Source organism: Mustelus asterias, chromosome 10, assembly GCF_964213995.1.
Source record: "Mustelus asterias chromosome 10, sMusAst1.hap1.1, whole genome shotgun sequence".
In the NCBI taxonomy this organism is placed as follows: domain Eukaryota; kingdom Metazoa; phylum Chordata; class Chondrichthyes; order Carcharhiniformes; family Triakidae; genus Mustelus; species Mustelus asterias.
Genome location: NC_135810.1, coordinates 111,519,391 through 111,543,210, shown reverse-complemented (window position 1 = coordinate 111,543,210; position 23,820 = coordinate 111,519,391). Strand labels below are relative to the sequence as shown.

General features: G+C 41.3%; 2 protein-coding genes across 8 annotated transcripts in view; one reads left to right on the top strand and one right to left on the bottom strand.

The window, feature by feature from the left end:
• Positions 1 to 11,079, top strand: part of ppp2r3b (protein phosphatase 2, regulatory subunit B'', beta) — a 134,550-nt gene extending 123,471 nt beyond the window's left edge. For 5 of the 6 annotated variants that reach the window (XM_078222471.1, XM_078222472.1, XM_078222475.1 and 2 more), the window contains 2 exons: positions 8,233 to 8,290; positions 9,625 to 11,072. In XM_078222471.1, the coding sequence (XP_078078597.1) occupies positions 8,233 to 8,257 (25 nt within the window). In that variant the 3' untranslated portion in view covers positions 8,258 to 8,290; positions 9,625 to 11,072. Of the gene's footprint in view, positions 1 to 8,232; positions 8,291 to 9,624 lie in introns of all 6 variants that reach the window. The other variant, XM_078222470.1, reaches the window with a different exon arrangement.
• Positions 11,080 to 19,468: 8,389 nt separating this feature from the next.
• LOC144499868 (cohesin subunit SA-2) overlaps positions 19,469 to 23,820 on the bottom strand; it is a 121,871-nt gene continuing 117,519 nt past the window's right edge. For both annotated transcript variants that reach the window (XM_078222465.1, XM_078222466.1), the window contains one exon: positions 19,469 to 20,284. The gene's annotated coding sequence lies outside the window, so the exon portion shown is untranslated. The remainder of the gene's footprint in view (positions 20,285 to 23,820) is intronic.

Below are 23,820 nucleotides of genomic sequence, written 5' to 3'. Positions count from 1 at the left end.
GCAGTTTGCCTGTTAATTCGCACATCCCTCATATTAACTGTGCATTAATTCCAAAAGTTTAGAGAATAAGATGGATACAGTGTTGTAACTTGTTTTATCTTTCTGATCTTGTATAGTAAAGTTTACTTTTGTTTGCTCCGAAGCTGTGAAATCTTATGGCTTTATTCTCTTAGTAGGTGCCTGGACCTCAAACTTGTCTACTTTAAACAAGGTCCTGAACCAGGACCTTATAGATGAGGGGGTCTGGTTAAGGATCATTAGAATATAGTTAATCAGCTTCACTGCAATGAAGGACAGATGCTAGTGAACAGGAAATTGGACTGAGATTTTTTTGTTAAAATCATTTTTGTCTTCTTGGACTTTCCTCATGTGTTGTTAAGGGGAGGTGATGGCCTAGTGGAAATATCGCTAGATTATTAATCCAGAAACTCAGCTAATGTTCTTGTGACCTGAATCCCACCACAGCAGACAGTGGAATTTGAAATCAATAAAAATAAAATCTGGAATTAAGAATCTACTGATGACCATGAAATTATTGTCAATTGTCAGAGAAACCCATCTGGTTCACTAATGTCCTTTAGAGAAGGAAATCTGTGTCCTTACCTGGTCTGGCCTACATGTGATTCCAGATCCACAGCAATGTGGTTGACTCTCAACTGCCCTCTGAAATGGCCGAGCAAACCACTCAGTTCAAGAGCAACTAGGGATGGGCATTAAATGCTGGCCAGCCAGCGATGCCCATGTTCCACGAATGAATAAAAAGTTAAAGATGCCTGTCTGTAGAGAGGAAAATACCTTTGCTTCCACAAGTGTTATTGGCGAAAGAAATGAAATTGGGTAATGTTTATCTACTTGGAAAGCAAGCTTCTGTTGTTAACTGAAGCCAATAGGGGTAAAAAATGTGATCCAGAAGTAATACGAGACTAGGCAGCGGAGTAGAATATGTTGTACAATGTTAATCACTATCCAAACTTTAGATGATCTTAAAATTAAAGTCATGCTGAAGGCTAAAGAAGCTGTTCTTAGTCCGGTTTCCAAAACCTCTTGCGGAATGTTCTTATACTCCCAGGAAATGCCATGGAAGTGAGAGATGTAACTGTTCTGCAAAACTTCTAACGCAGTCTAGTCAAGGCATCATTGTAAATGTCACCCTCGTACTTCACACTTCAAACACAGGAAAAAGGAAGTGGCACAATATAGTTTCTGCTCGGTAGAGACTGCAGGGACAAGAGAGAAAACCAGACAAAGGGAAGGAGATTGAAATGGGTCCCAAAACAAAATCTGTGGGGGAAAGTGCAAAGTGAAAAATTCTAAATGAGTAGTGAATCTGATACTGAGGAATCACTTGGAGTAATCACTGTGTTCAGGTTTATAAACTTTCAATTCACATTTTCTATCCATGAAAGTTGATGACAAAAGCGTCATTTGTGTTGGATAGCTGCGCACTAGGGCGGCACGGTAGCACAGTGGTTAGCACTGTTGTGTCTCAACAACAGGGACCCGTGTTTGATTCCCGTCTTGGGTCACTGTCGGTGCGGCGTCTGCACATTCTCCCTGTGTCTGCGTGGGTTTCCTTCCACAGTCCGAAAGACGTGCTGGTTAGGTGCATTGGCCGTACTAAATTCTCCCTCGGTGTACCCGAAGAGGTGCCGGAATGTGGCGACGAGGGGATTTTCACAATAACTTCATTGCAGTGTTAATGTAAGCCTACTTGTGACATTGATAAATAAACTTATAAACGCTACTGGAAGCATTCATTGCAGATGTAAATCAATAAGCTCAGAGTTTGACTATTTTGCCCACATTTTAGATCTGTTTCTCTGCGGATTGTATTTTTTGAAAGTCCCTCATTTTGCGATCATTCTTGAATACAGTATGCATTTTGGAAGTAATTGGTCTTATCTAGCACATCTATAGAAATTCTCCGAGATAGCTAGATAGGCTGATGAAGGCCTTACTTCGTTTAACTACATGATATTTGACGGCATTTCTATATGCAACTTATTTGAATTCATGGAATTTGTGTGAAATTGCATTGGAAATTGTCTTTAACAATAGGATATAGGAAGGGTGATAAATAAAGTTCTAATTGAGGTTAGTGTTCCAGTAGATTCTGACCTAGGCTTTTTACTGTTTGCAGTATTTCTAAAGAGTGCCAATGCCATACTAAGTTCTGCCTTTTTAGAAATGCCAGCTTTTGTATGAGACTTCAAAGCAAAACCCCTGTCAGAGATGCCATGGCAATACTTGCCGAGCGGGAGATATTCTGGTGTCCTGATCAACATTCTTCCCTCGGCCAATGCCAGTTAAAACAGATTAATTGCCCTTTCTTTAATTTGTGGTTTATGGCACCTTAGTGCAACCTGTGGAATACAGATTACAATCAAATACATTGGTTTTGAAAATGCAATCTGCATCGAGGTGTTTTGATTCAAAGAATACTTAATCCTGCATTCTACATCCAAAGCGAGTTTGTAAATTTGAGTAGAAGCTAGTAACTCATTAACCATGTTGAATGCCAGTATGAATTATAGAGAGCAGGAATAGACAACACTGTAATTAACTAGATTTCACCACATGACCCTCAAGTTATTAATTAACTATGTGGTCAGCTTGCTTAAGTAAATTGAGAATTAAATCGGTCTTTGGCAATTTAGCACATCTGCGGTCTCCATTTTTCATTGATATTAGATGAAAAGAAAATAGGGTGGGTATAAAACTGGCTGTTGACTATTGACTGTTTTGTATTCCTGCCAAAGATCAACTTTACGCCCATTACTTCTGTAGCCAAGTGATACTGCATGTTAGCTGTTGCATAAATAGTTAAAATCTGATTAACTTTAAAAATAGAATGAAGCCATCTTTTATTTTACCCACTCTGTCAAACTTTATTGTTTTCCCTGAATGCTTGCTAGCCTCCTTGCTTGGTGTATTATGTGCATGTGTTTGGCTCAATTTCAATTAAAATCTTCATTTTCTCAACAATTGTGAGAAAGAGGCAGGGAATAGCAGTATTAATTCAGATGAGGGTTAGAGGCTTGCATATGCATTGACCATGTTGGTACTTGGAATCCGTTCTCCCACAGTTTCTTGTCCAGTGTATAATGCGTGTACGTTACATGCTGTAACAAATTTTAAATGGAATCACTCATTTAATGCAAGATTAGCTCCCCAGCGACCGTATTAAAATATTGACTGCATTACTCTCTGAAATTCAAATGTTCCTTTAGATTACTTTCATCATGCACAACCATATGAGTTGTAACACAGACTGTGGACAGCTTGCTTTAGCAGCTAGTTGGAGACGCTAGTGAATTCTGACTTGTTTTGGCCTGAGTGTCTGCCTCATTGCTTCCTGTATTGTGTGTGCCTTAGATGAATTTTGAATTAAGTTAATCATTTTCTCAACAATTGAGAGAGGCAGGAATAATTCTGTGCCAGTTGTGCTTAAATCACTTTGTGCATTTGAAATTTCAGCTCCAGTACTCAATGCTGCATGATTCAAAAGCCACACATTGGTTTTAAGTTATCCTTGTAAAGCTTTGGCTTAGTACTGCAGTTTGATATTTACCCCAATTTTTATAATTAGAAATGTAACATGAGGCGAGTGATAACAGCAATGTGACACTGGTATAGTTTTAAGCTGGTGATTGGGGGTAAGGAGGGGAGTGGGGGGGAAAGAGAGGGGAGAATGCAGCCCCACGGCTTTCAAAGCTATGAGAACTCTACAAATAAATGAGGCTGCACCTGGAGTATTGTATGCAGTTTTGGTGTTCTTTATCTGAGAAAGGGAGTGCAGCGAAGGTTTACCAGGTTGATCCCTGGGATGGCAGGTCCGTCATATAAAGAGAACTAAGTTGGTTAGGATTGTCTTCATTGGAGTTTAGAAGAGCAAGAGTGGATCCCATAGAAACTTAAAATTCTAACAGGATTATTCAGGGTAGATTCAGAAAGAATGTTCCTGATGGTGGGGGAGTCCAGAACTAAGGGTCATAGTTTGATGATAAGGAGTAAACTTTTCAGGACTGAGGTGAGGAGAAATTTCTTCCCCCAGGGGTGGTGAATGTGTGAAATTCACGACCATAGAAAGTAGTTGAAGCCAAAACATTGTGTGATTTCAAGAAGAAATTGGATATAGTTCTTGGGGCTAAAGGGATCAAGGGAGGGGGGTATAAGGATATTGAATTTGATGATCAGCCATGATCAAAATGAATGGCAGAGCAGGCTCGAAGGGTCGAATGGCCTCCTCCTGCTTCTAGTTTCTATGTTTCTAAATGTTCTTGATTTTTTTGTGCTTCGCTTTGAGGTCAAAATACATGGATTCCCATCGTGTTAATTTGAATTTCCTAATGCAACCACTGAGTGCACTACCTCAAATCCAATAATAATTGATGTCAAAATAATGATGAGCTCATGGTATTTGTCCAATGAGCTCGTTGCTATTTATCCATAAATGGTGCAGCAACTTCAGGTGAGGAGCAGATGCATGGTTAAATGTGAATACCCAAAGGTTGTTGTCTGAGTTGTGTTTCATCCCTCTACTGTTCTCAAAAGTTCTCACTTTCTGCAACTTCGTAATCAAAATCTTTGAGGATGCGGGGCTGAAGTTAGATACTGTTACAAGCTCTGTTCACAGCGAATTCTGGCCAGGACTAATGAAACACGAGGTTTTACTGCCACCTAGTGAATGAAGTAAACATACAGTCCAGTAGTTAATCCGTGTGAGCATGGAATCTCCTGGCACAGAAGCTTTTAAGCTAATTGATTTTTAATGATCATTAGGAGAGTTTAGCGAGAATTTGTTCTTTTCACCAACTTGGACCCTTTCACTCATTCTACTCATTTAAGACTATTGTTAAATGGTGAGTACACTTATAAAATTATATTCTAGAGCAGTTGAAGATGGAAATATTCAAAGGGAAGTACAACATTTTAACTGTGTGTTCTGTATTTATTATAAATCAAATATTTTATTGCCTGGCTTTGATATAGTTTTTATTGGTGATTTGCTTAGGCCAGGGCCTGCTAGCACAAGTCCACTCATTTGAAATGAGACCCTGAAGCTCGATCATGATTTTTTTGGATTTGTTTTTATTGGTTTTATTTTTGTCTAAATTAGAAACCCTTGTTTTCTGCTGTTCTCTCTTTGAAAGCTTCTGTAGTGGTTTTATTGCAGAGATGTACTTGAGTTCCATGGATATATCATGCAATTTCATTTGTTGACACCAATGCCTATAGACATTGGCCATATTAGTAGTTGGAGTCCCCTCCTATTCTTTCTCCAGGTGAAAACAAAGGTTCAGAACTAAATTAACACTGTTGAACGAGGAGAGCTAGATTGGTCCTAATCTCTGGAATTAAAGAGACAGCATACTCGATTGCAATAAGAAATTCCTGTTTGTGCAGTTGAAACTGAGATTTATCCAATGTGAGAAATTCAATCTAAATAAATTAATATTCTTTGATATTCCAACATATCTTCCCATATTCATTAAAAGTTACTTGTGAAATGTGATTTTTTTTTTGCATGAGTTTGCACAAAAGGTTTGAAGTGGCATTTATTAAAGACTTTTGCCATGGAGCTGAGCTATAGAAACTGCCTGCTATTGTTGGGCTGTACTGGAGGAGAAAGTAACAACCTTAGTTGTAAAGTGCACGTTCATTTTTTTCTTTCCTCTAACCTTCATACAATAGTGATCTCAAATCCAGATTGTTGCATATTTCAGATTCATCATATGAACAGTAGTCTTTCAAATCAAGATGATGATGAGACCTTGGAGGTTAGCTGGTTAAATGAGAATCTAGCTGTGTTGGCTCTAACTCTTTTCAGCTTATCTTTATTGCATGACCTTGTCATCATTTCCTAAAACCTAGCATGCTGGCCTCTCATGCAGAATAGTAAATGCCCATAATTGTGTGTTTTTGTAGCATGCTTCTAATACAGTCTTAAATAAATGGCCAACTACCTGCCAGAGAATTTTAATTCATGATATTTTCACTTATTGCAGAAAGTGTTAATTAGCAAGGGTTCGTAAATTGAAAGGGGCAAATTAACAGAATCGAAAAATTAAATTTGGAATATTCATGGAAGATATTGTATTATAAATCTTTAAGTTTAGTCTTTTATCTTGTGTGCAACCATGGTCATACCTGAAAGTGTGGTTAGCTGGGCGTCACATTCAAACAAAGTACAGGATCAGAAAAGTTTCTCCAGGCTATGCGACTGAATCTAAAAACGGATGTCTACAAATCATCAGACGTCTAATTAACCCCGAAATAATTATCTTTTAAGTCACCAATCAAATATCAACTGGCTGATGAGAATGAACTAACCAGTCAAATTCCTTCATTTTTCTTCAAAGCATCTACAATATAGCAAGCACCACAAACCAACCAGTTGAATTGCTAAGTTTTCCACTGTATTCATGCCACACAAGTGCCAGGCAATGACCATCTCCAACAAGAGAGAAGCTAACCATCTCCCCTTTACATTCATGACATTATCACTGTTGAATCCACAGCTATTAACATCTTGGGGGTCACCATTGACCAGACACTGAACTGGGCCAGCCATACAAGAGCAGGTAGAGGCTGGAAATTTTGTAGTGGGTAATTCACCTCCTAATTCCCCAAGGCCTACCCACCATCTACAAGGCACAAGTTCAGAAGCATGATAAAATACTCTGCACTTGGCTGGATGATTGCAGTTCCAACAATACTGAAGAAGCTGGACATCATCCAGAACAAAGCAGTCCATTTGAATGGCACCCGTTCCAACACTGTCTACACTCATTTCCTCCACCACCAGATGAAGGAGCGGTGCTCCGAAAGCTCATGATTTCAAATAAACCTGTTGGACTTTAACCTGGTGTTGCAAGAATTCTTACTGTGCCCACCCCAGTCCAACGCCAGCATCTCACATAATAAGAATATTGTAATTGGCCATTGGGCAAATACTGCAAATCCATCTTGGATAAATAAAATAACTTTAATGTAAATAACTGAGAACAATGTATTTATGGAAATGTGAACAAACTGAAGAATTTGTTTCAGAAACGGGTTTTGTGAGGTATTAAATGTTTACTGTTATAATTAATTACATGAGTATCGTTAACACTGGGATTGTATCCTGACAAATGTTTACCACAACCAGGCAGTTTTTAAATTCCTTCACTGTAACTTTTCTATCAGATCTTTGGTTCAGGATGTTGGCATAGTTGCAGCCAATCATGTCACTGTGAAGGCTGAATATTCACTGCAACTATAAATATTGTGGATACAAGAACAGATCAAAGGCCGGAAATTCTGCAGTGAGTAACTCACCTGCTGATTCCCCAAAGTCTCTCCACCATACAAAGCACAAGTCAGGTGTGCTGTGGAATACTCTCGCCTTGTCTGGAAGAATGCAGCTCCAACAAGTCTCAAGAAGAAACATGACGGTATCCAGGCCAAAGCAACCAACTTAATTGGCACTCCCAACGCCAACTTCAACATTCACTCCCTTCACCACCAATGCACAGTGCTACAAGATGCCCTGCAGCTGCTTACCAGAGCTCCCTAGACAGCCCCTTCCAAACCTTCTACCTCTAACACCTAGAAGAACAAGGTGCTGACATTACTAAGGGTTTTGCAGATGAGTCCAAAACAATGTAGCGAACCCTGAAGCTCTGTCCTGGCAATACATGTTCAATGCAGCTGCCATTCTTGCAAGCACTGCTAGATCCCATTTGATAAGCCAATTCTGCTGGCTCAGGAGAAAAGTAGGTGCAAGAGGGAACAGAGTACTTCAGATGTCTGGGAACACCACCACCTGCATGTTCTCCTCTAAGCCACTCACCGTCCTGACCTGCAAATATATTGCCATTCCTTTACTGTCACTGAGTCAAAATCCTGAACTTCTGTAGTCCTTGACCATGGTGAATAAAACGCATCTCATTAATGGTACACATGTTAAAACATCTTTACATTTCTCGATATTACGGATGATCCTATTCCTTGCTGAAGGCATCAGAGATGTCAGAGGCATTGCAACCGGATATCCAGTGAATGCACCCCTTGCAGTTGCAGTGACAACAAACTCAGTCTTCAAAAAAAAGTCTCAGACAGCCATTCAAAGATAATGTTTTAAAAGATCCATTAGTGCTAAGGATATCATTGCAAGATATCTAAAAGAGAGAATCTTAATAAATAAATAATTGTGGCGACACTGGCTGACATTATTCCATATTGCAGGGACTCGGAGCTGTCTGACTATTAAAAGATACAACTTTAAACAAAGAGAAGTTGTAAGGTAAGAAAACTTTTGCAGTTTTTGTTTCTCACTCCTTAGGTGGAAGCTAGGGGAAATTTGACAAAGAGGGAGGAAAGGTTGAGGGAGCTAGGGCTGTTCTCTCTGGAGCGGAGGAGGCTGAGGGGAGACTTAATAGAGGTTTTAAAAATGATGAAGGGGATAGATAGAGTGAACGTTCAAAGACTATTTCCTCGGGTGGATGGAGCTATTATAAGGGGGCATAACTATAGGGTTCATGGTGGGAGATATAGGAAGGATATCAGACGTAGGTTCTTTACGCAGAGAGTGGTTGGGGTGTGGAATGGACTGCCTGCAGTGATAGTGGAGTCAGACACCTTAGGAACATTTAAGCGGTTATTGGATAGGCACATGGAGCACACCAGGATGATAGGGAGTGGGATAGCTTGATCTTGGTTTCAGATAAAGCTCGGCACAACATCGTGGGCCGAAGGGCCTGTTCTGTGCTGTACTGTTCTATGTTCTATGTCATGGGTACAAGACAAAGGGAGCGTCAATAATGTTAAACACAAAAGAAAGTGCTGATATTGGCATGTAGGTAAGATAGCAGAATGTTGATGGTGCTCTGTGAAAGCAAAACTTAAAAACAAATGGCAGATGGACAGATGCAGTTACTGTGCTGAATATAGAATACATGTGCCACAAATCCAAAAAAAATGAACTTGCCTGCAATTTTTTCTTCATTAGTTAGGTGGCTCACCTATGATGTGACCTTTCTTCAAATAAAGAATTGGTGCAGCTCTAAAATGATGAGAAAATTGACTCTACTTGCATTGGGTGCATCTTTCCTAATCTCCAAACTATTGAGTGTCTGAATCGAAATGTGGTGGAAAATGGAGAATTTTGTTAAACAGTCCTTCAATAGTTTAATTTTAAATGGTAACACTAATGGGAACCCCTGCCTGGGATGAACGCGAGTACACTGCAAGAAGTCAATTTGTGATCTGCCAGGTGACTTGCTTGTGATTGAGTCTGCATTCTGAGAGAATTCCAGATCACGCAATTAGTTACCGCGTTATATCACCAATCGCCTGCTCATTTTCCCAAACTTTTTTATTCTCTCTCCATGGAGCCACGATTTGCAGGTGTTAATTGTGTGGTTTGCAGCCATCTCTTTTGTTGAAGTAATGAGCAGGATTATAAAGTTCAGGGTGGGGCATTTTATCCGAACATATTCGTAAGTATGACGGTGGTGTCAAGAATTATTTTTGGTGTGAGAAACTAGCTAGCAAATACCTAATGTTGCAGTTTGCATGTTTGTGGCTCAAATGCAATAAAAGCCGAATTTTGCTGCTTTATTTCTTATTTTAATTTAGATCGTCTTGAAACGCGGTTGACCGTGAATATCATCAACTAAGAAATGCGTTGGGAAGCTGAATGGGCAAGAAGACTCAGAAATACTCATTGATGTGTGTGGAGTCTTTTTTTTCTATATTGATCAATATGATGATGTTTTGTCAGTTTAAGTTCACAGTTGCCACATGTACTCATCACTCTGCAGCTGGTCTGCTTTAGAGAACTTTCAAAAACAAGCAACAAACTTGGAAAAAAGAAATCAGAATTGAGATAACCCCCTGCCGCCTCTCCCCGGTTGTCTTCGCTCAGTTAAAAGTTTTTTTTTTAAAAATCAACACTGAAACTTCAACTAAATTTTTTTTTGGAGTTGGAGAATCAAACTCTCTTCATCTCTTCCAATTGTAAGTTTGAAGACTGTTGAGCATAGAAATTTATAATGGCACTTACCTTAGAATTTGAAAGATGATGGGGGAAAGAGCTCTTTGCTTGCCTTTTCCACCAAAGTGCAGAGTATGTATACTCACTGTGTGGTTGGCCGTAGAGTACTTCTGGAGAAAACACAACATCTGGGCAGATTTCCAAAGATTTAAAACCAAGTGTGGTTTTTTTAATAGTGTTCTACACACTAGCCGCTTATTGATACTTAGGCCCTCTGACAAGATATTCAAGAGGTAATGATAGCAAGACAATTCTTTGTTTAACGTTATTGTTGGCAAACGATGTATCTGCAGTATTACCATTTTGTGTTAAAGACCGAAATGCTTCCTGTAACTGTTGCCTGCAAGACATGGTGGACAGATGTGTGAAAGTTAGAGATAATAAGAGCACAGATTTTGCCTGCTGTTTGACTCCCGGGGTTACACTTGCACACTGTAGTGATGCAGCTGAAAACTTTCTTCATTGTGAACAAGCAGAAATCTGGACCACTTCAGAAAGCTTGCAACATAGTATTTACAGGTACTTCCCAGTGTCTAACTCACCGTATTTACAGGCACTTCCCAGTGTCTAACTCGCCATATTTACAGGCACTTCCCAGTGTCTAACTCGCCATATTTACAGGCACTTCCCAGCATCTAACTCACCATATTCATGTTTGGATCACTTATCACTACATTCCACTAGTACAAAAATAATTCACTCCATTGATGTACAAACACAGTTTGAATATTTCCATCCTCAGTTGCCCAGTGATGACTCTGCACTGACCTTAACAATTAAATGTGCCTTATTTTTAAAGGGTAAGATTTTTACATACAAAGTATTTGATAAATGAAATTCTGGCTGTAGCAAATTGTTTATATGTTCGGATATGTTGTACATATTTGATAAGTTTGTGTATAATTTCTTGATTTGTAGAGTCTTGCAGTGTATATTTGTGTTGTGGTGCTAAATCATACTTTTCAGTGTTGAGATCATGTTCTTTGCATTTTTTTGAAATAAAGTATTTAAACTTAACTTTCCCCTCAGAATGGCTGAATTTGGTGTCATCAAGGAATCCGTGTTATTAATGCAAATCCAGAAAGTGGTGGAATATAACATTATTTCCTATTAGTTAAAATAATCATATGGGATACCAGGATGCAGCGTGTTAGAATAGTACATTATTATCTTGTCATTGTGCCTTCTGGTCTATGAGTGTGTTAATTTACTACTGCCCACTTCTCCATTTAATTTTACTAGTGCTTGCTGCCAGTTAATTTCCCCAGTACTCATTGTATTAATCTGCTGGTGCCCAGTATTTCATTAATGTATTAACTGCGGTTGTGCAATGTTCATCAGCATCATTTTATTACTTATACATCAGGAAATGTTTGTTCAAATTTTCTTGTGCGATTGCATGATTTTTCTTTTTTTAAAAAAAAGCATTTTAATCTAATTTTTAAAATTATTAATTCAAATTCTATGCCATTTTACAGGCAGCTTCTGTTATCCATTGATTTGTTGTTGCGTTCCTTGGAAAAGCCAAGATGAAATATTTTAACACAATGCAGCTCATGAACCCCCCCCCCCCCCCACTTCGCCTCCCATGCACCCACATGGGAGACTCACTAATAACTTTGATATGAGCTCATGCTTTTTCTGTGCAATCTAACCTTACTCTGTGTATAACGATTTTCAGTCAAGATTTGCACGTCAAGATTTGCACGTCAACATTTACGAGTCCGATGTTCTGCCACCTCGACGGCTTCGTTCCAGACATCAGACCGAAGTGCTGATGACGCCACTGAAGGTGGGAGGATGCACAAGGCCAGATTGGGGAAAGCACAGTGTGCAAGAGCCATGAAGGAGAATGCATAGAGTAGGGCAGGGTGAAGTCACAGAAGTATACAAATACGAGAACAAAGATACACACAAATTGAAAATATCAAGCAAATTTATTTTACAGAAGGCGAACAAATAACCGTAGCAGTCTTAATGGAATTGTATATTTACAGTGGACATCCTACAGTCAACACAACTTGAATGAGCAAATTAATATCACTATAAGGATTAAGTTAATACTTGATTTAAAAATTAACTTATTTCCTGGATTTTTCTACTGCTATTTGAGCTTTATTAATCATTTGGAAATTAGAATTATTGTTCTCTTTCAGCATTTCAACAGAATAGCTACTTGTATCCTGACTACTGAAAAAGAGCTATCGGTCATATACAAACTGAAGCAATCACACAGCATGAATTTTGAACTGTTCCTCTAGCCTAAAGTTCTAGTTTTTCCTACTAGTGGAAACATCCCCTCCATGTCCACTCTATCCAGGCCTCGCAGTATCCTGGAAGTTTCAATAAGATCCCCCCTCATCCTTCTAAACTCCAATGAGTACAGACCCAGAGTCCTCAACTGTACCTCAGACACAAGTTCTTCATTCTAAGGATCATTCTTGTGAACCTCCTCTGGACCCTTTCCAAGGCCAGCACATCCTTCCTTAGATATAGGGCCCAAAATTGCTCACACTACTCCAAATGGGGTCTGACCAGAGCCTTATACAGCCTCAGAAGTACATCCCTGCTTTTGTATTCTAGCCCTCTCAACATGAATGATAAGATTGCAAAGGGAAATTGTATTCCAGTTTTTCCAACAATGCATAGACGCGCAATGATGAGCAGCAGAGGAGCTGAGGTAAGTCCAGCGTTAATCATTGTAAGATGTAGAAATAGAAACACATGGTCTGGAGCGAATGAGGTTTAAAGCACAGTTTAAGATTGCACAGGGCTTTATGTGGTTTATGACTTGGCTCAGAGAGTGGAGGAGGGTAATGAGGAGTCATGATTCACCCACAAGGTGTAGACCGTGAGGAGGTTTGGGGCTTATAGAGAGATGTGGTGAAAGAGCTGAAACATTCCTGTGAAAGTTGATTCAATGTCCACTGATAAACATGCTGAGGCCAGTATATAGAAAAAGTCAAGGATAGATCCTTGAGATAATAGTGAAAAAGTGAAGAGAAACAGTATTGTTAAATGTGCTGTAATCACATAGGAGTGGAAGCACCCAAGGGAAATCCCACTGAGTGAGAAAATGGTGTCACCATATGGGCCCAATTCAGTCACTGGCGACTCGGGGATTTTCACAGTAACTTCATTGCAGTGTTAATGTAAGCCAACTTGTGACACTGATAAGTAAAGCTTAAAACTGAAGTCCAAATTCTAATTTTTCAAAGTAACAACTTCCAGAAGAGAATGCTTTACCTTCATATTGGCTGCAGTGAAACAGCTATGGTCCCATATTTTAAGTGGTGCTTTATTGGAATGGAGCTCTTTGATGTGATCCTTCTTGCTTCTCAAAACGTGGTATAATCCTATGCCTGCCAACCCTGTGCCACCTCAGCAGATATTGCTTTCCAACTATAAGCAAGTGTTTGTTTGAAAAGCAATGGTACTTTGAAGTGTGAAGATTTAATTAAAATATTTTTAAATCACTGATTTAAGCAAGAAATACAAGCCAGGAAAGTTTGATGCAGAACAAAACGGACAGGCAGACCTAACCAACTATGACAAGTCAATATTCCGACAGGAAAATTGTGATTAGGTGCATAGATGCCCAGTAGCTGCAGTGTAAGCAATTAGTCTTTGCAATTCAGATACCAGGCCTTTTCTACAGTTCAAGACTTATAGAAACCCGACAGTGCAGGAGGAGGCCTTTCGGCCCATCTAGTCTGCACCGACAACAATCCCACCCCAGGCCCTATTCCCATGACCCCACATATTTACCCGCTAATCTACATATCCCGGGACACTAAGCAGCAATTGAGCGTGGCCAGTCAACCTAACCCACGCATCTTTGGACTGTGGGAGAAAATGGAGCACTAGGAGGAAACCCATGCAGACACGGGGAGAACGTGCAAACTCCACACAGGCAGTGACCCAAGCTGGGAATTGAACCCATGTCCCTAGGTTTGTGAGGCAGCAGTGCTAACCACTGTGCCACTGTTCTTTGGTTCTGTTGGGCTGGATTTTTTTACATATTGGTTAACATACCCAAGCAGGATGTTGTGTCCAAACTTTTACAGTCAGGCAGACCTGCAAAGTACTCGGGAGTGAAATAAGCACCCCCCCCCCCCCCCCCCCCCAACTCCCAACCACCACTGCTCCCCCACCTCCTCTGCCCCGAGCACTTCTCAAACAAGGTTGACACTGCGCTGGATTTACACTGCATCCCGCATTAAACCAGGGGGGAGGGGGGCGGAGTAATGTATCCATAGAGTCCCCATTTTGCCCTCCAGCTGAATCAGGCTCCGACTTCAGATTTATTCTGCAAAGCTGAAATTGTTTCGCAAAAAACACTAAACTTAATTAGATCTTTGCAGAGGAACAAATCAACTAAATAGTTTTACCGAACGCACAACGATACATTGCATTTCACACTTTGCACTTAATGAAGGATCATATAGTTTTATATTGATTTTTTTTAAAAACTATTAGCAATCTAGTCAGTGCACCTTTCTGATAACTTTGTGAAACTGTTATTCATCTAGCTGTGTACAGCACTGGCCTGTGAACAGGACTTGACTATCAGTCCGAGTGTCCAAAAAAATAAAAGCACTGGCTGCTACCATCTTAACAGTTCAGTGTTTTTTTCAACGTAAAACCGTGAATGCTGCACATTCTTACATTTGAAATAGGATACAAAGGTTTTCTCATTACTGGCACGCTATAAATAAATTGCTCAATCCATTGGAGATGCCATTGTGTCAGAACTTCCCTGCGATGCTTCTTAAACCTCAAAATTTGGTGCAATTCACCAAACAATTGACACACATTTTCTTGGTTCCAAATACCGAGATGCATCTTTGGTTTTGTTGGACATGTCCTATTTAGCTCCCCAAAATGCCTGTTTAATCGACTGGCCAACTGATCTCACTTTTGTTTTAGTCTACGCACAGAGGAGTAAATTAGAATTTCTTTGCCATTAAAACAAAATTTAATGAAGTCAGAATATGAATGTAGAATTAGGAGCAGGAGTAGGCCATTTGGCCCTTCAAGCCTGCTCCGCCATTTAGTAAGTTCATGCCCGATCTGATTGTGGGGTCAACTCCACATTCCGCCTACCCTCAATGACATTTGACTCCCCTGTCAGTCAAAGATCTATCTACTTTTAACCTTAAAAATAAAGTTAAAGTTTATTTATTAGTCATAAGTAGGCTTGCATTCACACTGCAGTGAAATTACTGTGAAAATCCCCTGTGAAAATATTCAATGGCTCTGCCTTCACCACTCTTCCAGAAAGAGACTTCCAAAGATCTCCGTCTTAATTGGGAGAGGCCTTATTTTTAAACTGTGTTCTCGCTGTTAATGGTTGTGATGCTAAACTGCGGCAGAGGTGGGGGTCAGGCGCACTGATAAAAAGGAAAATGGTGAGGTCGCTGAAGGTTGGGTGTGCACAAGCCTTGGAAGACCATTATGGTTGATCCACGTACGCTCAAGGTTCTCCATGAAATTGGATACCAAGGCTCCAGGCCTTTGTACACCTCAATCACATTATCTATCAATCCAGGTCTCTCTTCAGTTTGCTGACACTGGCTCACTGGACACTCTCTTTCAAATAGTCACCACCCCCTTATTGTAAAGTAATTAAATCTAAACCCTCTTCTCTCTCAGTTTAAGCCTATGTTGAATCCATTAATCCTTCAAGTCCATTGAAGCAGTTTAAGGAAGACTTTATTTTGGCTCCGATCACACAGATGACCATTTCTGTTTCTTTAAATCCACAGATCCAGGCAAAGTCCAGCTTACTGTTATATCAGGACCGACACTCTTGCCTATGCCAATCCCTACAGATCGGTGTTGTATGTAAATAATGTGTCAAATTCTGTGCCCACTTCCCACCTCCCCAACCACCACACAATTTCCAACATTGAGGCCTGAAATTGTGCTCTTAATGAGGAGGCAGGGGAGATATTTAATGCACTGCTTGAGGCAGTGGCATGGCTATGTTATTATAATTTATGGGGGACTATAGCCTCAGGCCCATGTCACACGTAACACCTTGGAGAGGTGTTCGAACCACACGTGGCCACAACGTCCTTAATCCAAAAGAAAATGCAATTCTATATTCCGGAGTCCAATGTGATTTTTATTTTAAAAGCTACATTACTCAAAAAGTCTGGCTACGACTGATAATTTTAATGTCTGTGCTAAACGTGTTTATGGAGGGTTCAGGTATATCGTGAAATGTGACATATTTCAGAAACGTCTGAAAAAAAGTTGAGTTTAAAATGTTTTAATTTGTTATTGTTTCCATTGCCTGCCCAGCCCGAGCATTTAATTACTCTCCTTAGCCCAGTTCAATGCTGAAGCATTTTGGTGGATGGCGGCTGCTCATGCTAACCAGCCATTTTTTTGCACACACAAAAGCCTACAGTTAGCAAAGGAATTAATTCCTAACTTGATTTTTGATCTTCTTTCCACCATGAAGAGAGACAAGAGTTGAAAGCTAAGATTGATGTTTTGTGACCTGTGTACTTTGCTCCAAAGCTCCTCTGTGTTATGATGGGGAGATGCCGGTGTTGGACTGGGGTGGGCACAGTAAGAAGTCTCACAACGCCAGATTAAAGTCCAAAAGGTTTATATTGAATCATGAGCTTTCAGAGCACTGTTCCTTCGTCAGAAAGCTCGTGATTCCAAATAACCCTAATGGACTTTAACCGGGTGTTGTGAGACTTCTTACTGTTCCCTCTGTGTGATGTTCAACGTGGAAAATGAATGATTGATGAGTTGAGCAGAAATGCGTGGTGGTCAGCAGATTTCCAGTATCTTTTGACCAAAGACTTTCTGGAGTTGCTGGTCAATATTGAGGACTCCCAGAGCCAATCTCGTGGGAGATGGTGGCCTAGTGGTATTATCGCTAAACTATTAATCCAGAAACTCAGCTAAAGTTCTGGGGACCTGGGTTTGAATCCCACCATGGCAGATGGTGGAATTTGAATTCAATTTTTAAAAAACCTGGAATTGAGAATCCACCGATGACCATGAAAAAACCATTGTCGATTGTCAGAAAAACCCATCTGGTTTACTAATGTCCTTTAAGGAAGGAAATCTGCCCTCCTTATCTGGTCTGGTCTGGCCTACATGTGACTTCAGAGCCACAGCACTGTAGTTGACTCTCAGCTGCCCTCGAGCAACTAGGGATGGGTAATAAATGCTGGTCAACCAGCGACGCCCATGTCCCATGAATGAATAAAAAAAAGACTGATCATGTCCCTACTTCTCCTGGGTCTATCCTGCTAGTGGAACAGACAATACCTGGGAATGGTAACACAAGAGCCAGGGATTTCGGCTGGAAGATATGAAATCATTAATATAGCAGGCGGTTGCTTGACTATTTAGCCCTCTCAGCTTGAGCTCCAATCACCAAATTAGTGAGGAGCATGTTATAGCAGGAATTTTGAAATACTGTTAAAAAGACCTGGAACGATGATTTTAAAAAACATTAATTGCCCTGGCAGATGCTGTCTTAGGCCGAATTTAACCATTTGTAACAGATTCATTCCAGGGTTGCATTTTCTTTCATGCTTTTCTTTCATCTGTTTCTCTTTTATTCTTGGTCTTTATTTTCTTCCTGGCAATCATCATCTTATCCTCATTTGTTGTGACCCTTTTACATAGACACATAGAAGATAGGAGCAGGAGGAAGGGCCAGCATTTGGCCTTTTGAGCCTGTTCTGCCATTCATCACGATCATCGCTGATCATCCAACTCAATAGCCTAATCCCGCTTTCTCCCCATAACCTTTGATCCCATTTGCCCCAAGTGCTATACCTAGCTGTCTCTTGAATACATTCAATGTTTTGGCATCAACTACTTCCTGTGGTAATGAATTCCACAGGCTCACCACTCTTTGGGTGAAGAAATGTCTCCTCATCATCTCTCTCAGCTCCAACTAGCTTCCCTAACTCCTTATTCTGACAAGCTCAGCAGAATTAGGGGAAGGGGCTTTAAGCAAATCCCAGGCTCGAAACACCCACTGATGGTGAGGGCTTCATATTTTACAGCTATGGTTTAAAATTTCAGGAGTTGTTTGACACATACTTGACCATCAAGCCTTACGTTGTATAAAAGCAAAATACTGAGGATGCTGGAAACATGAAATAAAAACAGATAATGCTGGAGAAATTCAGCAGGTCTGGCAGGATCTGAGGGTTCTCGAAATGTTGGGTGAAATCATCCCAAAAATAACAATGGATGGAATATTCCTCGCCCTCTGTGACGTGTTTCACGGCGGCGGGAGGCAGTGTGTCGCTCACTGACGGCGGGATCTTATGTTCCTGCCATTGTCAGCGGGGTTTCCCATTGAACACACCCCTCAATGCCAGGAAATCCCTGGTGGGGTGCACCATCGGTGGGACCATAAGATCCAGCTGGTGTAAACGCCAGCAATATTTCGGCACAAGTGCCATTTCTGGTGTGAAAATCAGTGCGACGAGGTCTGAAGATTCATTGCTCGTGATATTGAAAAGCATTCAAATCAGATTCTCGCCCTCGCTGGCATGAACCTGATCGGGGAGTGCCCGGGAAGACCATAAGACATGGGAGCAGAATTAGACAACTCGGCCCATCGAGTCTGCTCCACCATTCAATCATGCTGATGTTTTTCTCATCCCCATAACCCCTGATCCCCTTATCAATCAAGAACCTATCTATCTCTGTCTTGAAGACATTCAATGACTTGGCCTCCACAGCCTGCTGCAGCAAAGAGTTCCACAGATTCACCACTCTCTCGCTGATAAAATTCCTCCCTATCTCTGTTTTAAAGGCTCTTCCCTTTAGCCTGAGGTTGTGCCCTCTGGTTCTAGTTTTTCCTACTAGTGGAAACATCCTCTCCACATCCACTCTATCCAGGCCTCGCAATATCCTGTAAGTTTCAATAAGATCCCCCCTCATCCTTCTAAACTCCAATGAGTACAGACCCAGAGTCCTCAACCGTTCCTCATACGACAAGCTCTTCATTCCAGGGATCATTCTTGTGAACCTCCTCTGGACCCTTTCCAAGGCCAGCACATCCTTCCTTAAATACGGGGCCCAAAACTGCTCACAATATTCCAAATGGGGTCTGACCAGAGCCTTATACAGCCTCAGAAGTACATCCCTGCTCTTGTATTCCAGCCCTCTCGACATGAATGCTAACATTGCATTTGCCTTTCTAACTGCCGACTGAACCTGCACGTTAACCTTCAGAGAATCTTGAACAATGACTCCCAAGTCCCCTTGTGTTTCCTATTTCCTAAGCATTTCCCCATTTAGAAAAGGTCGCGATTGGAAATCTCGCCAGATAAATCCTATTTTTGGCCTCCCACAAGATTTTGCGGCCATGACAGAATTTGTGCCCACGGCTAATGGACCCAACAAAATCACGCCCGTTAACTCTGTTTTCCGGCTCCACAGACCCGCTTAGTTTATCCAGCATTTTCAGTTTTTATGTTGTACCCATTTGGTTTACAGAAAGCAAATTGTTATAATTTTAACATTAGCGTAACATCTAAATTGTGTTTAATGACATTTTCCTGTATGACATTCAGTACATGATTTGTAAATACTTAATACAAATACTTAACTAGGCTTTGACATGTCAATGAACTACAGGACATGTTTCATCTCCGTTTTCCTTCCTCCCTTAAAGTGATGAAAGACGATTCCATGCTCATGTCCATTCCTTGACCCAAGTCACCATCCTTCAGGTGTGAAAGTGGACAGTGATAGTCTGCTTAGCATTCACGGTCAGCTGTAGCTTACACAAGTAACTTGCAAAATCCAGGAGCCAAACCTAATACTGTCCTGCTCTGTGTAATAGTGAACTACACGTTACACTTACACAGAAACAGAATACTGGAGATGTTCTGTTCTGATAAAAGGTTGTCGACCTGAAATGTTAACTGTTTCGCCCTCCACGGATGCCACTGAGCATTGTACATTGAGGCATTTTCAAATGTTTCTGTAAGGGAGAAACAAGTTCTTCAAAGAACTAAGGTCAAGTCAGGGCAATGTATTTCTTTCACTGTCGAGATGGTTGTCTGCGCGGTAAACCTCTTGTATTTTCTTCCTGGATACTGCAACATCGTCAATTGGCTTATATTGGATTTTTAATTTGAATTCTCCAAACGTGTATGGTGAAAATCCTCTTTAAAGAGCGTAAAAAGGTTCTTCAAATTCTTCTGAGGAGAAGGATCAGCACAGAAAGTCTCCCATTGCCTGTCAATACAATAACATCTCTATTATCCACATGCATGGTGGTTCCAGTTAATAATAATGCCAGTTATCTAACAGTTCCCCATTTTCAACCAATCAGAAAACTCCTGGGTGATCTTGTGGTGATGTGGGCATTGAGGTCTTGCACGTGACACGGGGGCAACATATCTGGTGAGCAGTGCCACGATGGTGATATGGTGGCTTGGAACCGTGGGAGGCTCCAAAGCAAGCAAGGGCAGGACGCAGGTAACTAGCAGAGTGCTTGACCATTTTTGGTAGTTGTGAGAGAGTGGGACTGATGAGGAACGAGTGTCAGATTCAGGACCTGAGGAATGAGACACATCTCAGTCATAAAACACACCCGATAGAAACTCCAGTCAGTGGAGAATTCTGTTCGGTAGATTGCAGAATAACGTGGGAGCTAAGCATTCTTCTCAGCTCTGTAATTTCCTTCAACCCGGTGAGATATCTGTGCTCCTGCCATCCAGGCCTTTGAGGCATCCCAATTTTAACCCCTCCACAATTGGCGGCTATGATTCCATGCTAATGACGATTTCTTATCCCTTGACTTGAGTCACCGTGGCCAGGCCCCAAGCTCTGGAATTCGCTGCCGAATGCTCTCTGCCTCTCCACCCCTCCTTCCCCCTTTAAGACACTTCTTAAAACCCACTTCTTTGACCAAGTTTTTTGTCATTGACACTAATAATTCCTTATGCGGCATCAAAAATATCATTTGACAATTGTTCCTGTGAAGCGCCTTGGGATATTCTACTACACTGAAGGCTTTTTTATATTTACATAGAGTCATTGGCCAGAATCCTCCCATCCTGCCCACCACTGGAATTTTAGCGGGCGGGTTGCAGACAGGGTGAAACCCCATTGACAGGTGGGAATTTCTGGCTTTTTGACCAGCGTGGCCAGAGGATTGTGCCCATACAGTGCAGAAAAGCCCTGTCGAGTCTGCACCAACAATACTATCACTAAAGAGGCGCTAATCCAATTTTCCTGCACTTGTCCTATATCTTTGAATGTTACATTTTAAATGCTCATCCAAATATTTTTTAAAGGTTGTAAGCTTTCCAGCATCCACTATCTTCCCATTCCAGATTCCCACCACCCTCCGAGTGAATTTTTCTTTCCTCAAATCCCCTCTGTTTTAGGGTAAGAAGCAAGAGATTCAATGCCCCCTCGTGATTGACCCCTCAACCCAGCTGCTCCTGATTCACCCTGTCCATACCCCTCAATCTTATACACTTCAACCAGGTCCCCATGCACAAGCTGTTGTTTCATTTGTTACGAAATGGCCCATAGTGAGGTCCAACATGAATGGAGTAGAACGTAAATGACAATGCAAAGTTCCATCAAAGAAAAATTGGATTAAATCGCAAGTCCTTATTCTATTTATTAACAATCCTGAGACAAATATTGTCCCACTGCTGAAACACTCTTCCAGATTTTTCTGACACCCCCTCCCCATCCTGGTTCAATTTCTACAACATTTTTCCCATCAACCTTCTAAGCTCCATCCCTTCAAAACGTTTAACTTGTCCAGAACTCTGCTGCTAACATTCAAACCCACTGAGCCTGTCTTGCCCATTGTAAGTGTGTGGGATTCCAAGGCTCCCAATACTCAGTGCATTGAGAATTGAATTTTTTTTGTCCTCCCTATTGTACCAGCAGCTATCTACTACTCACTCCCAGCTCTGTATCTCATGAAGCCTTCCAACACCATCCTCCTGAGATCCCTTCCCTACCTTTTGGCTCCTCCATTAGTGGCAGAGTCTTCAGCTATCCCAGTGACAGCCTCATAGAGTCATAGAGGTTTACAACATGGAAACAGGCCCTTCGGCCCAACTTGTCCATGCCGCCCTTTTTTTAAAAAATAGGATGTTCCCTGGTATGGAGGGCATTAGCTATGAGGAGAGGTTGGAGAAACTTGGTTTGTTCTCACTGGAACGATGGAGGTCGAGGGGGCAATCTGATAGAAATCTACAAGATTATGAGGGGCATGGACAAGAGTGGATAGTCAGAAGCTTTCTCCCCCATGGTGGAATTGCACGCAGTCCCCATTGCCTCAGTCCTTGTGTTATCCCGACGAGGAATCAAACCTGATGTTTGTCAACTAAGTGTGGCAGTTGAAATATTTGGGGCTGTGTGTTGGAGCGATGTTCATACTACTGGCTCCACACTTACCCCGAGTTAGAGTTAGGAATTGTAATGCGGAAAAACATGGCACAAATAGGATCTGTTCCCTGGCACTGAGATTCCTCATCACAAACAAATCTCCCAATATTGTTCATTTCGAAAGTTCGGCCCCAGTGGGATTTGTGCCAAAAGCACAACAGTGACTGCAGAGCATGCAGTGAACTTGCCCTTCCCAAAATTCTCCACTGCATGGACTTTTCCCAATGCACTTCCCGAGTCTGTTGTAGACTGATCAACGGAGACTATCGCGGAGATTGATCAACAAATCAAAGAACAACGAAAATGACAGCACAAGACCAGGCCCTTCGGCCCTCCAAGCCTGCACCGATCATGCTGCCCGACTTAACTAAAACTCCCTACCATTCCGGGGACCATATCCCTCTATTCCCATCCTATTCATCTATTTGTCAAGATGCCCCTTAAAAGTCACTATCGTATCTGCTTCAACTACCTCCCCCGGCAGCGAGTTCCAGGCACCCGCCACCCTCAGTAAAAAAAACTTGCCTCGTACATCTCCTTTAAACCTTGCCCCTCGCACCTTAAACCTGTGCCCCCTAGTAATTGACTCTTCCACCCTGGGAAAAAGTTTATGGCTATCCACTCTGTCTATGCCTCTCATAATCTTGTGGATTTCTATCAGGTCACCCCCTCAACCTACATCATTCCAGTGAGAACAAATCCAGTTTCTCCAACCTCTCCTCATAGCTAATGCCCTCCATACCAGGCAACATCCTGGTAAATCTTTTCTGTACCCTCTCCAAAGCCTCCACATTCTTCTGGTACTCCATTACATTGTATCATGTGCCTCCAGTGATTCCATTACTATTGTATTATGTGCCTACGCGGGTGATAGTAGGTGATGTTAAATTTGGGCTTCGCTCATCCAGCAATTCCTGCAATTGGTATGATTCTAGTTCAGTATTAACTAAATAATCTGTCATTAGTACCAGAGAGTGGCTGGTACAGGAAACTAGATAGAATTCTAACTCGTGCAGTCAAGAATACTTCATTACTTTATTACTTCATTGGGTAGGGGGGGCGACAGCCTAGTGGTACTGTTGCTAGACTATTAATCCACAAACTCAGTTAATGTTCTGGGAACCTGGGTTCGACTCCCATCATGGCAGATGGTGGAATTTAAATTCAATTTTAAAAATCTGGAATTAAAAATCTACTGATGACCATGAAACAATTGTCAGAAAAACCCATCTGGTTCACTAATGGCCTACATGTGACTCCAGACCCACAACAATGTGGTTGACTCTCAACTGCCCTCTGAAATGGCAAGCAGCTCGTTCAAGGGTAATTAGGGATGGGCAATAAATGTTGGCCCA